Raw genomic sequence first — 14964 nt, 5'->3', positions numbered from 1 at the left:
CTGATCTCTCTCTCTAATGCTACCTACTGTGTTATGATGATTGCCTTGATAAAAGGACATAAAGAAGAAAGAGGAAAACATTTTAATCTCGAAGAGGAAGGGAGAGTGTGGGGAGGAATGGGTGGGTGAGGAAAGAAACAAGTGTGAGGTGCTACAGTGTTTCAAAGATTCCCAGGGACAACTGAGGAAAGAGTTTTGTCCTCAGAGGACTTGTTGGCAGGGTCCCGACCAGGCAGCCAAGGCGGTTTTCTGGGTGGGTTGAGTCCTTCTAGATTCCATTCCCAGCCCTGCCACGTCCCACCTATGAAGGATGAGAGAGGCTCGGTTTCCCCAGGACCACAGGTGGTAACGAGAATATGAGCGCCCGCGTGGCAAAGTGCCCTCGCTGTCTTTGTTAAGGGACGGGTGGCCTCACCTGGATTCTGCTCCTGGGATGTTACTACACTTACCCAGTTCTCAGTCGGCAAAATCAAAAGGCTATAAATAGTTTCTCATAAATGCATTCAATATGACTTGGCATCTTGGCCAGCCTCCATGTCAGGGCAGTCGGTGGGCAAGGGTTGTTTTGCAGAGGTCTAACGGGTGTCAAAGTCATGGGCTCCGACCCCCAGCTGCCCCGTGACACCAGGTGTTGTCCCTCCCACCCCACGCCCGCCTCGGGACTGCCTCACATGGCCTCTCTTGGCCACTGCCTGTTTGTCCGGACTCAGTCCTCTGGCCCAGCCTGCATTAGGTCAGTCTGTTCACACGTGGGTTCTGGGAAGGCTGTGCCAGGCGGCGGGTAGAGGGGAGAGGAGGGAGGGGCAGACCCAGCTGGTGAGCGCTGGGCTGTCCTGGGGCCTCCCTCCATCTCACTACATCAAGTTCTCAGAGGCTGACCTCACCCCTGGCTCAGGAGTGGGACCCTAAAGGCAGCAGTTACAGATTCTGGACCCTATTCTCTGGATTCAAGTTTCAGTTGCCCCACATGTGACCTTAGGGTTCTCTATCTTCTTAGTGCCTCAATTCCCCCATCTGTAAAATGGAAATAATAACAGTGCCTACCCCATACGGTTGCCGGAAGGATTACATGGATATTATTATTATTATTATTATATTCTGATGTTCCAGACAGTGTCAGAGTATCTGCTGTGAATAGCGTTTGCTGTTATTACTACTTTCCCACCAGACTAGGTAAGTAGTTAAGAGCAAAAACTCTGGAGCCAACCTGGTTGGGTTCAGCTCCCAGCCCCACGACTTATTACCTATGTAACCTTAGACATGGATCTTAACCTCTCTGTGCCTCAGTTCCTTCATCAGTAAAATGGGGATGATGATTATGCCTAATAGGGTGTAGTGAGGAGCGATAAGTTAATACTTGCTAAGTGCTTAGAACAGCACCTGGCACACAGCAAGTGCTCCACTGTTGCTATTGTTACAGGAGGTCTGCTCTCTTTCCATCGAGGTTGCTAAGCTGCTGTGATGTGATTCTGGAGTGGCCCTCATCTATTCTTGGGAAGCATTGCTTGAGGATTAAGGCAGCACAGAAAAAGGTGGAATAGAGAGATGAAGGAAGACAATATTGGAGTATGTCTTTGGAGCACCTGGATCTAACTGTGCCTGAAGCAGGACCTACCTGCTAGACTTCTTATTCCAAGAACCAATAAGTTCCTTCCTAGCTTAAACCACTTTGCTTGGATTTCTGTTACTTGCAGTTAAATGTGTTCTAATACAGAAAGCTATTGAAGGGCTCAAATAACAGGGAAGATATTAGAGGAGGTGGAGAAGCTAAAGAAAGGACAGAAGTGAGACACCTTGAGAAGAGAAGGCTATGTGGAAGCAGTCATCCTGGGTTAGAATCCCAGCTGTGTTACTTACTGCCCTTGGTAACGTGATTACATCACGGTTGTAATACTTCACTCCTTTACATATACATACTTACAATGTGACTTTGTTGCTCTTCTCATCAGGAGATGTAGTCTATTCTCCCACCCCTTGAATCTGGGCTGACCTTGTAACTTGTTTTGGCCAATAGAACATGGTGAAAGTAATGCTGCGCTAGTTCTAAGGTTAGGCTTCAAAAAGCCTTCCAGCTCCTGCTTGCTCTCGTGGACTCTTGCCATGACCTTATGAACATGTCCGGGCTAACCTGCTGGAAGATAAGAGACTGGAGGTTCCCCAACCAAATGCCATTTATCCCCCCCGAAGCAGAGCCATCTACCCACCCAGAGCTGACCACAGATGCGTGAATGAGTCCAACCAAGACCCGAAGCAGTACCCAGCTGGGCCCAGCCTACACTACCAACCTACAGACTGAAGAGAGAAAGAAATGATTGTTGTATTAAGCTACTGAGTTTTGGGTGGTTTCTTACGTAGCAGTAGATAACTGATATCTTGCCCAGGGGCCTCCCCCAAACCTGACCTTCAGGTCACATGGCAAGCCAAGGCCACCCTGTCCCAGTCCCTGGTCATGTGCTAGTTCTGAGCCTGGACCTCAAGAGGCCCTGTGGCTTCTATTCACTTTCTTGGACCCCTGCCACCACCTTGTAGACAAGCCCGGGTTGGCCTGCTGGAGAATGAGAGACCACGTGGAGGACAGCCCAGTTTCCCCAGCTAATGGCACCTGGTCCAGCCTACAGACAGCCACCCCCCAAGCATGTGAGAAAGCTCAGCCAAGATCAGCAGAGCCAACCCCAGCCCACTGATGATCAGAGAAGCACGAACTTTGATCCCATCTGAGACAAGAAGTACTACTCAGTTAGTTTGTAGACTTGTAAGCAATAACGAATGCTTACTATTTTCAGTCTCTGATCTGGGGTCTGTTTTGTTTTGCAGCTGTAACTGATACACGAACTTTGTATCCGTGGGCAAGTGAATTCACCTCTCTGGCCCTTGGTTTCCTCCCGTGAAAAACAGAGCTACCACTACACGCCTATTAAAATGGCCAAAATCCAGAACATCGAACCATCGTGTAAACTATGGATTTCGGGTGATTATGATGTGTCAACGTAGGTTCATCATTTGTAACAGATGGACCCCTCTGGTGGAAGATGCTGATAATGGGGGAGGCCATGCATGTGTGGGGCAGGGGTATATGGGAAATCTCTGTACTTTCCCCTCAGTTTTGCTGTGAACCTAAAACTGCTCTAAAAATTGTCTTTTCAAAATTATAATATGGAAAGGAAAAGGTAGAAGAAGATGGCTAAAGATGGAATATGGGGCATGTTGTGTCTTACGCTGCACTTGGAGGTGTGGGGAAGAGGCGGCATTTCTCCTGCTAGGTGATGAAAGCTTCTCATTGTCCAGTTGGCTACATGGAGAGTGGCTGCTACTCCCTGCTCCAAGCTGTGGGCTGCCCCCACCCCCACCTGCAAGGAGCTCTACCTCGTCAGAATTACCTTTTTCAATGAATGTCAGATCATGTCCCTCCACTGCTCAAAAGCCTCCCATGGCTCCCATCTCACTTCAAATAAAGTCCAAAGCCCTCACCTTGGCTCACAGGGCCCTACACAATCTGGCCCCTGGCTACCTCCTTGGTAGTCCTCCATCCACTGCAGACACCCACCTAGAGCCCTTATAAATGCTACCTCTGCCTGGCATTGCTTATGGTAGGCTAAATAGTGGCCCCCCAAAGAGGGTCACTCCTGATCCCCAGAACCTGTGAATGTGTTGCCTGACATGGTGGGAGGGACTTTGCAGGTATGACTAAGGTAAGGATCTCGAGATGGGGAGATTAATTTGGATTTTTGGGTGGGCCCAATATAATCACAAGGGTCCTTCCAAGAGGGAAGCAGGAGAGTCAGAGAGAGAGGGGGAGAGAGAGAGAGAGAGAGAGACATCTGAAAATAACAGTGTTGCTGGCTTTAAGCAAAAGGATTCTCCGCTTCAAGCCTCTGGAGGAATCCAGTTGCTGACACCTTGATTTTAGCCAAATAAGACCCATTTTGGACTTCTGACCTTCAGAGCTGTAAGATTATAAATGTGTGCTGTTTTAAGCCATTAAGTCTGTGGTAATTCATTACAGCAGCTATAGGACACTAATACACCCTTCCTCCAGATCCCCACTTGCCCAGTTTTTTATTTGGGCTCATCTGAAATGTCATCTCTTCAGAGAAGCTGTCCTTGGCTACTCCAGCTAGCAAATATTTGTTGAATGAATAATCACAAATGGAGATATACACTTGACCCCAATCAAGGTTGAAGCAAGACCTCACGAACTAACAGCCACGGGCTGAATTCAGCCTGCAGGTATGTCTCATTTGGCTGGCACTGTGTTTGAAAACATTTTTGAGCCAACATTCATAAATTGGATAGTTTCACTCAAACATCTCAATCTCTAGAATCACATGGAACTTTCAGAAGTACCAGGCCCGTCAATCTGGGGTAAGAACCCCTACATCGCAGCAGCCTCCCAAGGCCTCTTCCCTGACTTATGTTTCCTGCGTGGCTCATGGGGGCCACTGAGTTAGCAACGTTGGTGTCTCAGTTAAGGATTCCCTACAAAGCCAATATGAAAATAGAACATATCAATGAGGAGATAGAAGATCCTATAAAGAACAACCAGATGGAAATGTTAGGACTAAAATATACAAGAACCAAAGTAAAAGGCTCGCTGGATGGACTGAACAGCAGAATGGCTATGACAGAGGAAGAAGTCTGTGAACTTGAAGTCAGATCAGTAAACATTCTCCAACCTGAACAGCAGAAAAGATTGGAGGAAAATTAACCAAGTCTCAGGGACCCGTGAGACAACAGCAGCTCTAAATTCATGGCTTTGGAGTCCCAGGAGAGGGGAGGGAATGTGGGGCTGAAAAAATATTTGAAGAATATTTTCCCGGGAAGCAGAGGTAAGAGACAGTGAGGCGGGGCAGGGGTTAAGCTGATAAAAGGTGCCCTAATGAGCCGGTTGTAGCTGTGCACACTGGGATCATGGGGACTCTCCTAGAGAAGGTGTGGAATGTGCCTCTGAGTTGTACCGTCAAGGGCTGGGGAAGCTGGACGTCTACCCTCCCACTCCCACCCTTGATGAATATGGATTTCTCCTGGGAGTCCTGACGGCCTGGCTATCAGCCTGCCCCCCACCTGGCTGAGCATGCTTCTCAGGGGAGTTAGGAAGTCACTGGTGCCTCCAGGAGCCATCCGTGTGACAGTTGTAGCTTCAGGGGACTCCATGGTGGACTGGGGCGTATGGCTGGGTGTTATCAGTTGCCTATCACTGCACAAAAAATTGCCATACATTTAGTAGCTTAAACAGCACACATTTACGATCCCCTAGTTTCTGTGGATCAGGAGTCCAGACGTGGCTTGGCTGAGTCCTCTACCCAGGGTTTACAAGGCTGCAGTCCAGGCGTTGGTCAGGCCGTGTTCTCATCCGGAGGCTCAACTGGAGAAGAATCTGCTTCCAAACCCATTCGAGTTGTCGGCAGAATTCATTCCCTTGCGACTGTGTGATAGAGGCTGTCACCCTCAAAGGGTGAACACTTGCATCTCCCGGAGGCTGCCCACAGCTCCCTGCCAAGCGGGTCTCCTTGACACAGCTGCCTACTTCATCAGGCCAGCAAGCCTCTCCTGCTCTAGCTGGCTGAGACAGAGTCTTAGGTAATGTAACCTAACAGAAGGAGCAACGCCCAACACCTTCATAATATTCCACTGGTGAGAAGCAGGTCACAGGTGCCATCGACACTGAAGGTGTGGGTAGTCACGCAGAGGCACGGACACCAGGAGCTGGGAATCACTGGGGTCGCCTTAGGGTCTGCCCTGCACAGTAGGGCACTGACAGCCTTGGTGTGGGTTGGGCGGCCTTCAGTGCTGTGCAGACAGGCCTGGGCATTGGATCCACTTCCAGCTGCTACCCAATGGGCTGCTGTGGTTACAGGGCCCTGGGGGTTTCCTGGGAGCAGGTCTGGGGGCCGCCCAGCGGTCTTCTTTCACTCTTCCATTGCTGGCCCCTTCCCAACTTCACTATGTGACCTCAGGCAGCTGGCCTGAGCCCTCTGTGCCTTAGTGTTCTCAGCTACAAAAAGAAGTTCATAGTAACCCCAGCCTCATGGGTGGCTGTGAGGACATAACGTTTGCAAACATCTGACCATGTTAGGAGATCCCCAAATGTTTGCTATTATTGTCATTATTCTCTGCTTCTGCTTCCCAATGGACCCCCTTTAGTTCTCCATGAACATTTCCCCTTTCTGCAGGAATCTCTGGGCACCACATGAAGCCTTAGGTGTTTTGGCACTGGGGTCTGGGATGTGAGGGGTGAGCGTTTCCCTCTCCTCGGGGGCAGAAGTTCTGGAAGTTTCAGATCTGCCTTGTTGTTGCTTCGCAATGGAATAGCAGGGCCATGAATTTTACAAGGCATTAATATTTTACGTCTGACACTTGCACCCTGCTAAACAGTGTATAACATTTTGGGGAACAGCTGGGACTGGTGATACCCACAGGTCAGCTGGGCCAGGCCTGATGCCTTGTCCCAGTGGAGGGACCTGTCTCCCCTTTCTGGGGTGTCCGAGGGAGCTCTCTCCACGGCAAGAGCCAGGAAGGGTGATGTGCGTCTGCTGCCTGGGCCACCACTCTGGTGGCACCTCTAACCTGGGGAGCTATGGCGAGGCCTGGAGGCCCTAGGCACCACTGAGGCAAGGTGGGAGCAACGGACAGGCAAGGAAAGGCAGCAGCCCAGTGAAGATCTGGGGGGTCTGAGTGTGTCCCGCTCCCATCCCCCGTCCCCGCCCTTGGCCTTAGGAGAGCGGTGAGTGAAGTGGCTACAATCTACACACCCAGAGACTCGTCCCCAAAATGGCCTCATCGCACCCCTCCCTTCCTCCCAGTGAAGAGCACGAGGCTTGAGCCAGGCAACCTGGGTTTGAACTGGCTCCCCGCCCCCCATCCAACGACTAGACAGGTAGTCTAGCCTCAGTTTCCTCATCTGTGGCATGGGGATTGCAAATGAGTTAACCGAGCAGGACCCAGACCAGGGAGAGGTCAGTCACCCTTGGCTGTGGCCCCGGGTCTGTTTTGGTCCACACACGTTCAGAGTGGGAGGTGTGGGTGGGCCCAGGGCGGGAGCTACGGGAGGACAGGTGAGGCGATGAAGGCGCAGGGGGCCAGGTCTCCTGGGCCCCAAGGGCTCGCTTTATTTCACCAGCAACACCTGGTTTCTCTTCCTGCCCCGGGAAGGGTGGAAGAGTTTGAGCAGCGCCCCAAGCAGCCCCAGGACTGTGCCCGCTAGCAGCAGCAGCCTCAGCCCCTTGAGGACGGGGTCAGCCTTTCCCTTCTGGGCCTCCTCTACCTCCGGCTGTTGTCCAGAGTCTTCTGCGCTCAGAGACGCCGGTATATCCAGATCGGACTTGGGGTTGAATTGAGCCGAGAGCTCCTGCTGCACAAAGCATTTGTAAGTGGCTGGCTGGAAGACCTGCAGCCATTGGAGGTGTCCAGGATGGTGCTGACAGCCTGGCCCGAGACCTGGTCCTTCCAGGTCAGGGGGAGGTTGTCGGCTTCCCAGATGATGGGCCTGCAAAGGAGGACAAGGTCAGCTGCAGCGCCCCAGACAGGAAGGGGGGACCAATGTCTGAAAAGAGGTGGAGACGGCAGCACCTTTCTCCCTTCTCCCTGGGAACAGCAAACAGAGCACCCCCTCCAAGGAGAGAGACCCAGCAGTGAGTAAGGGGAGGATGGGGGCTGGAAGGCTGGGAGCTCTCACAGCCCTGCCCCTTACTGCCCCGGCCACTTGGCCAAATGCCTCTATAGCTCTTTGAGCCTCCATTTGAAGTCTCAAAGAAACCTGGGGGTGTCATGACTGCCACAACCTCAGAGGGTTATTTGGAGGAATTAGCAAGGACACTCCCTAATTGATGCGTGCCCCCCTTTACCTGACTGGCCCCATTTCCTCTGCTCTCCCTCATTCACTCTGCCCCAGCCACACCTCCTAGAGGTTCCTCTGACATGCTGGACACAGTCCTGCCTCAGGGCCTTTGCCCTGGCCGTTCCCTCCGCCTGAAACGCACTCCCTCAGCGCACAGGGCTCTCTCACCTTCTCTCAGTCTTGGCTGATGGCACCTTCTCAGAGACACTTTCCCTGACCTCCTTATTTAAAACTTTCACCTCCCTCACTCCCATTCCCCCTCCTTTATCACCATCTAAAATACTGTGTGTTTCCTTCCAACTTTGTTCAGGTTGCTGGCAGAATTTAGTTCCTTGCGGTTGTAGGGTTGTAGGATACAGGTCTCCGTTTCCTTGCTGGTTGTCAGTTGAGGATGCTGTCAACCCCTCCAGACCACCAGCAGCCATTCTTTTGAGCTGTATTTCATTTGCTAAATTTTATTGAGTTTTTCCAACAATGTTCATAAGTGAAATTGGTTTATAATTTTCTTGTGGCAATTATAAAGAAGTTTATACTTAACATATTTTTAGTACAGATACATATATGATGGTGATAAATGATTATTACAATAAAGTATTTTTAGTACCAAAAATATAATATAATATAATATAATAACTGTGTTTCATTCATGTAATTGGTTTATCGCTCCATGAGAGCAGGTATCTTTTTTTTAACGTCTTTATTGGAGTATAATTGTTTTACAATGGTGTGTTAGTTTCTGCGAGCAGGTATCTTTTTCAGTTTTGTTCTTCATTGCATCTCCAGTACCTAGAACAGTGCTTGGCTTGTAAATGCTCAGGGAAAAATGTGATAAGTGAATACGTGAATCAGGTATATAACACACCCATTGTGGCTGGGAAAAAGAGGGGACTGTCAACAGACAATACTGACAAGGCCAGTGACCATAAAAGCAATAGTAACACCTATTAGAGCGTGGAACCCCGTGTCAGACACTGTCGTAAGTGTCTTTACAGGCATTTGCCCCCTTAGAGATCACAATGACCCCAAGAGGCCAGGGCCAGGAAGACCTCTGTACTCCCCAAATTCATGTCCTAACCAGAACCTCAGAAGGCGACCTTATTTGGAAATAGGGTTGTTGCAGATGTAATTAGTTCAGATGAGGCCACACTGGAGTCAGGTGGGCCCTAAATCCAATATGATCTGTATCCATATAAGAAAAGGAGAAGAGACACAGAGGCATAGACACACGGGGAGAACGCCAGGTGGTGACAGAGGCAGAGGCTGGAGTGATGCAGTTACAAGTCAAAGCAGGCCAAGTATTGCCGGCCACCACCAGAAACTAGGAAGAGGCAAGGAAGGATCCTACTTAGCATCTCAGAGGGTACAGGGCCCTGCGGACACTTTGATCAGACTTCTAGGCTGCAGAACCGTAAGAAATTTCTGTTGGTTTAAGCCACCTGGTTTGTGGTACTTTGTTACGGCGGCCGTAGGAAACGAATACAACCCTTCTTCTACAGATGGGGAAGCTGAGGCCCAGAGAGAAGCCACAGGCTCAAAGTCACAAAGCAGGAAAGTACCAGGGCTAGGACTGGAACCCAGGCCTGGCTGAATCCAGAGAGAAACCTCACATGAAATTCTACTCCCCTTGGCTCCCTAGCGACTTGGCAATTCTTGAAGCCTCACTGACCTCTCTTCTTAAGTTCCCTGTGATGGGCACTTGGGTTCTCCTTATCTGGCAAAGACACAGAGTAGGTGTCCCGGTCCAGTTGGGAGGAGGGGTCACATGCACATTCCTGCATTTCTGAATTGCGGGCTTTTTTAAGGAAGCAGGTGTTACTTTTTTTTTTTTTTTTTTTTTTTGCGGTACGTGGGCCTCTCACTGTTGTGGCCCCTCCTGTTGCGGAGCACAGGCTCCGGACGCGCAGGCCTAGCAGCCATGGCTCACGGGCCCAGCCGCTCCGCGGCACGTGGGATCCTCCCGGACCAGGGCACGAACCCGCGTCCCCTGCATCGGCAGGCGGACTCTCAACCACTGTGCCACCAGGGAAGCCCAGGTGTTACTTTTATACTTTGAGGAGGAGGAAGAAAGGAGAAAGGGAGACGAAAAGATATAGAGAGAAAAAGAGAAGAATAGAAGTGACAGCTGGGATGAGCAAGGGAAAGAAAACCAGATGGAGGCGGTGAGGCCAGATTCCACAGAAACTGTGGCTGCAGAGGCCCCAAGAGGTTGCTCCGGCTCCCCGCTTGCAAGGAAGAGGCTGCCACTGGCAAGCGGGGAAGGAGGGCAAGAGGGTCCCCGTGGCCAAGTATGTGAGCTGTGGGGTCTGCGCTGCCACCTCCCACCACGGATTCCCCCAGGCAGGGACTGTACCCTTCCGAGCTGCAGTTTCCCCATCTATCAATGGGCCTCCTTGGAGTTTATTAAGAGATTTGCCCAGGAACCAGCCCATGGGGAAAGTGCAGCACTGTGGGTGGTTGCAGTTCTTATTACTGGGGTAGGGGCAGGTGGGCTGGGGAAAATGAGAGGGCGGGGAGATTTCCCAGGGGCTCCAGGCAGGAAGACAAGAACATGAATGGGAGCGCCGGGGCACAGGTCTTGATGGGCATCCCTGGGGCACCATCCTCTCCTCCCGGGCTTGCTGACCTTCCCAGATGAGTCTGAGGCCTCAGAGTCTCACAGCTTCCCGGGCTACCCCCAGCACAGCCCCATCATTTGCCTGGACTTCTCCCATCCCAGCCCTGACCACCCTGGGCCGTTTCCCCCCCTGGGCTGGGGGCTTCCTAAGGGCCAGGCCTGCAGCTGCCTGATGATTGCCGTGTCCATAGCACCACCCAGCACAGGCCTGGACACGGAGTCAGCTGAGCGCTCCCTCTGTGTTAGCTGTCCTTGTTCTACCTGTGTGTGACTCAGTGGGCACCAGGAGGTTCTTGCCAAAGGAATATCTAAAGAAGCCAGTGGAGAGAGGCTGTGGGGCTGACCCACGTAGAACCCCTCCCTCTCTGCACAGATTAACCCACAAAGGCTCCCAGATGGGGAAAGTCTGGCAAGGGGCCAAGGGCAGGGCTGGAACTCGCTTCCATCACCTGTAGATGGATCCTAAGGGGCAGGTGAGCCACGCAGATCCCAACTTCTCACTGAGCTTGAAGTTGTCAAAAGTGACGTAGTCCACGTTTGAGGACGTGCACTGGACGTGGCAGGCTTCCACCTGCATCTCAGGCCGCATGCGACTGGACCACAGATTCACATCTCCCAGATAGAGCCAGCAGGGCATGGGCGTTTCCAGGGGCTCCTCGATGTAGCAGTACCCCAGGCGTTTGCGCTCACCTGGCTCCCCACAGCGGTTACAGTCCTGCCAGGGCTCCCAGTGGGTGAAGATGAGCTCCTTGCCACCCAGACTCAGGGTCTCATTCTGCAGGGGCTCTTGGCCCAGGCCTTTGTGTGTGATATGTATGGTTTCAATATCCTGGAAGTCAATTTCGTACTGTACCACTTTCTTGCCATCCTTGTCCTGGCAGTTGTAGAAGCCTGTCTGCAAGGGCAATGGATTTCTAATGAGAAGGCTGCCATCGGGCATTGTTTCCACGTTGGAGTTAGTGAAGGGGTTGTTGGTCCAGGTGGTCTTGACTGACAGGAAGAAGAATTGCCACTGTGCCCCAGAGGCATTGCAGTGCAGGAAGATATCATTGTTTGAGAGTAGGGCCAGTTGGCAATGCCGATTAGGACAGCTGATGGAAAAGTGTGACCTCAGCACCGAGACAGCAAAGCTGAGCAGCAGCCACAGGGTGGTCAACATGGTGGACTGGGACTGTGGAGCGGGCTGGGCACCACCCTGGACTTTGTGAGGTCATCCATGAAACTCAAGTCTCAGCCCTGGGCAGCAGGATGAACTGTAGTCCACCCCCATGGGATGTGAGGTCACAATTCCCACATTTGTTCTGTGACAAGTTAACAATCTTATTTCATTTCTGTGATAAGCCTTCCACTCTGCTTGGTCAGCAGGACACTTAATTTGTCTATTCAGGGTTTTCTCTACCATCCCCCAACTTTGGGGTTAAAGTGTCACGTGAACATTCAACACATTTTTTCTGAACACCTACTATGTTCTGAGCACACTTCTTAGTACTAGGGATGGAGAGGTCAATAAATCCTCTCTGGTTCCCTTCTGACATCCTATCCTTCCCCACCCAACTGCTCCAGCCATACTGGCCTCCCTGCAGTCCCCTGAACACATCAGGCAAGTAAAGAGCTCCTGCCTCAGGACCTTTGCACATGCTGGTCCTCCCACAGATATCTGCATGACTCGATTCATTTTAAACAAACAAATATTTTTCTCAGTTGCCCATTTCCCAAACCCTTTCCTAAACTTCTTCTCAGTTCTCAAATTAAAAATAATTATGGGACTTCCCTGGTGGCACAGTGGATAAGACTCCATGCTCCCAATGCAGGGGACCCGGGTTCGATCCCTGGTCAGGGAAGTAGATCCCACATGCATGCCACAACTAAGGAGCCCGCATGCTGCAACTAAGGAGCCCACAGGCCGCAACTAAGGAGCTGGCGAACCGCAACTAAGGAGCCCCCCTTCTTCAACTAAGACCCGGTGCAACCAAATAAATAAATAAATATTAAAAAATAATTATTGTGCAGGCTTGACCTGCCATTGTTCACTCATTTCACAAATGTTTACTGAATGCCTACTATGTGCTGCTTGGTATTCTAATCAAAGCAGTGAACAGTTTAGACAACTGCCCTCCTTGAGCTTACCTTCTAGTGGAAGAGACAGATAATAAACATAATGCCAGATACAGTAGATTCTCATTATTCATGGAAGTATGTTCTATAAAGTCGCTGAATTACAAGATAATGAAACAGTGGTCCTAGGAGAAATACAAAGTTAGGGTCCTATAAGCCTTTGGTCACAGTATTTTTGTCAGCTGATCAACACATAACCTTGTTTTATGTATGTTTTTGTTTAAAGACACAATATGTACTGTTGATTCATTAACATTGAAGTTGTAGCCAACAGCCCTGTAACTCATGCCTGAACAAAGCTAATCTAACACATGCATTTACTTCATAAGGCACTTAGGAACATTTTAGCACCATGCTTGGGAGTCATTTTAAACAGCAAAATCACCAATAGCACAAAAATGCAAAAAACATGGCACTAAATAGACCATGAAAAGGATACTTGCTAACACAGTATGGGAGCTAAAACAAGAAGGCAGAGGGTCACCTTGTTTGGCCTCAGCTGGGAATGCTCATTCTTAGGTGGCTCAATTTTCTCACCACTCTGTGCATGTCTGCAAATGACTCTGAGAGCACTGAGGGTATTGGCTTGGGGGTTACAAAAAAATTTTAGTGTGTAGGTGAATTCACAAGTGTGGAATCCTTGAATAATGAGGATCAACGGTAATAACTGTTAAAGAGAAAAATAGAGCAGGGAAATGAGGATGGAAAGTAAAATGTTGGTGTGTGGGGATGGACTATTTTAGAGGGGATGAGCAGGCCTGTCTGAGCACTCTCTGAGGAGGGGAACTTTCACAAACACCTGAGTGAGGTGAGATAAAGAGCCATGTGGGTATTTGAAGGAAGGATATTTTCAGGAGAGGGCTGGACCCTGACATGGCTGCCTGATTAGTATATGTAAAGAGTATGGAGGGCTTCCCTGGTGGCGCAGTGGTTGAGAGTCTGCCTGCTAATGCAGGGGACACGGGTTCGAGCCCTGGTCTGGGAGGATCCCACATGCCACGGAGCAACTAGGCCCGTGAGCCACAACTACTGAGCCTGCGCGTCTGGAGCCTGTGCTCCGCAACAAGAGAGGCCGCGATAGCGAGAGGCCCGTGCACCGCGATGAAGAGTGGCCCCCGCTTGCCACAACTAGAGAAAGCCCTCGCACAGAAACGAGGACCCAACACAGCCAAAAATAAATAAATAAATAAATAAAAATAAAAAACATAATAGATCTATTTAAAAAAAAAAAAAAAAAAGAGTATGGAGGCCAGAGTGACTAAGGAGGAAAGGACAAGGGGGAGAGTGCTGAGTGGGTGAGGTCAGAGGTTCATCTAGGTCTTTGCTAAGATGTCCTGCCTTCCTCTACGTCGCTTCTAATGGCTGGGGTCTCTCTTGGTCATGCCCCTACCCCATGTGGGGATTTTACAGGCTATGTTTGGCATAAGCTGTACGCTTATGTTATCTTGCTGCCACCCTCACCCCAAGAGTGGGTCACACATCCCTTCTGCTCTCAGGTCTACAAAACCACCTAGAGTTTTTTTCTGCTTCCTAGAACTTTATATGTCTCAGACCCTCTGTCTGAGACATATTAACATTCATACCCCTATTACTTCCCCCCATCTCTCTCCCTCTCTGTCTCTCTCCTCAGCCCAGGAAATCTTTTCTAAACAAGTAAACAGGGCTATGGGGACACTGTGAGAAAGGTCACTTCCAACTTTCACTTTATCTAGGTGAGAAGTCACACTAGCTGGAGCCAGCCTGAGGAAATGTTTTAATTGGCCTCCCTAAGGTGTTTTTAGAATATTTAAATCTGTGACCAACATGTAAAATCCAAGACATTTCACATGAGACTCCAAATTCCCTGCTATTCTTTAAATAATATGCGTGAGGTTTCTGCTCACTGCTACATTTGAGTAGCTTATATTAGACTGCCCTCTTGCTAATAACAAGTGTAGACTTTAAGATAAAGTCTACACTTAGATTAGTATGTCTAAGAGATGACAAGATGAGGATTTTGAATCTATATAGAAGAATCAAATGGAAACACTAGAATAAAAAAATAAAATTTGTGAAATTAAGGATTCACTAGGTGGGGTAAAAATCTTTTGGATACAATAGAAGAGAGGAAATGAAATATGGGTTCATAGAGAATATCTATACTGAAGCATGCTAAGGAAAACAATAGGAAAATACACAAGAGTGTAAGAGACATGGGACATGGTGAAAAAGTCTAACATTTATGTAAATGGAGATTCAGAAGAAAAGGAGAGACAGGAACATAAGCAATACTTGAAGGGATACTGAATGAAAATATTCCCAAACTGCTGAAAGACATCAAGGCACAAATTCAAGAAGGTCTTCAAACTCCACACAGGATAGATAAATAAATAGATATCAAAAGCAAAACAAGACAAAAAAA

General features: G+C 49.6%; 1 protein-coding gene across 1 annotated transcript; it reads right to left on the bottom strand.

Annotated features, from left to right (window-relative positions):
- Positions 1 to 7105: 7105 nt before the first annotated feature.
- On the bottom strand, positions 7106 to 11607 carry LOC136141237 (protein FAM187B-like). Its single transcript, XM_065899424.1, is given in 3 exon segments — positions 7106 to 7389; positions 7392 to 7483; positions 10898 to 11607. Coding segments are annotated over 3 exon segments (1086 nt in total).
- Positions 11608 to 14964: the final 3357 nt, after the last annotated feature.

Source organism: Phocoena phocoena, chromosome 20 (genome assembly GCF_963924675.1).
Source record: "Phocoena phocoena chromosome 20, mPhoPho1.1, whole genome shotgun sequence".
NCBI classification, from domain to species: Eukaryota; Metazoa; Chordata; class Mammalia; order Artiodactyla; family Phocoenidae; genus Phocoena; species Phocoena phocoena.
The sequence above is the reverse complement of the archived record's forward strand: the minus strand, read 5'-3'. Positions and strand labels throughout refer to the sequence as shown.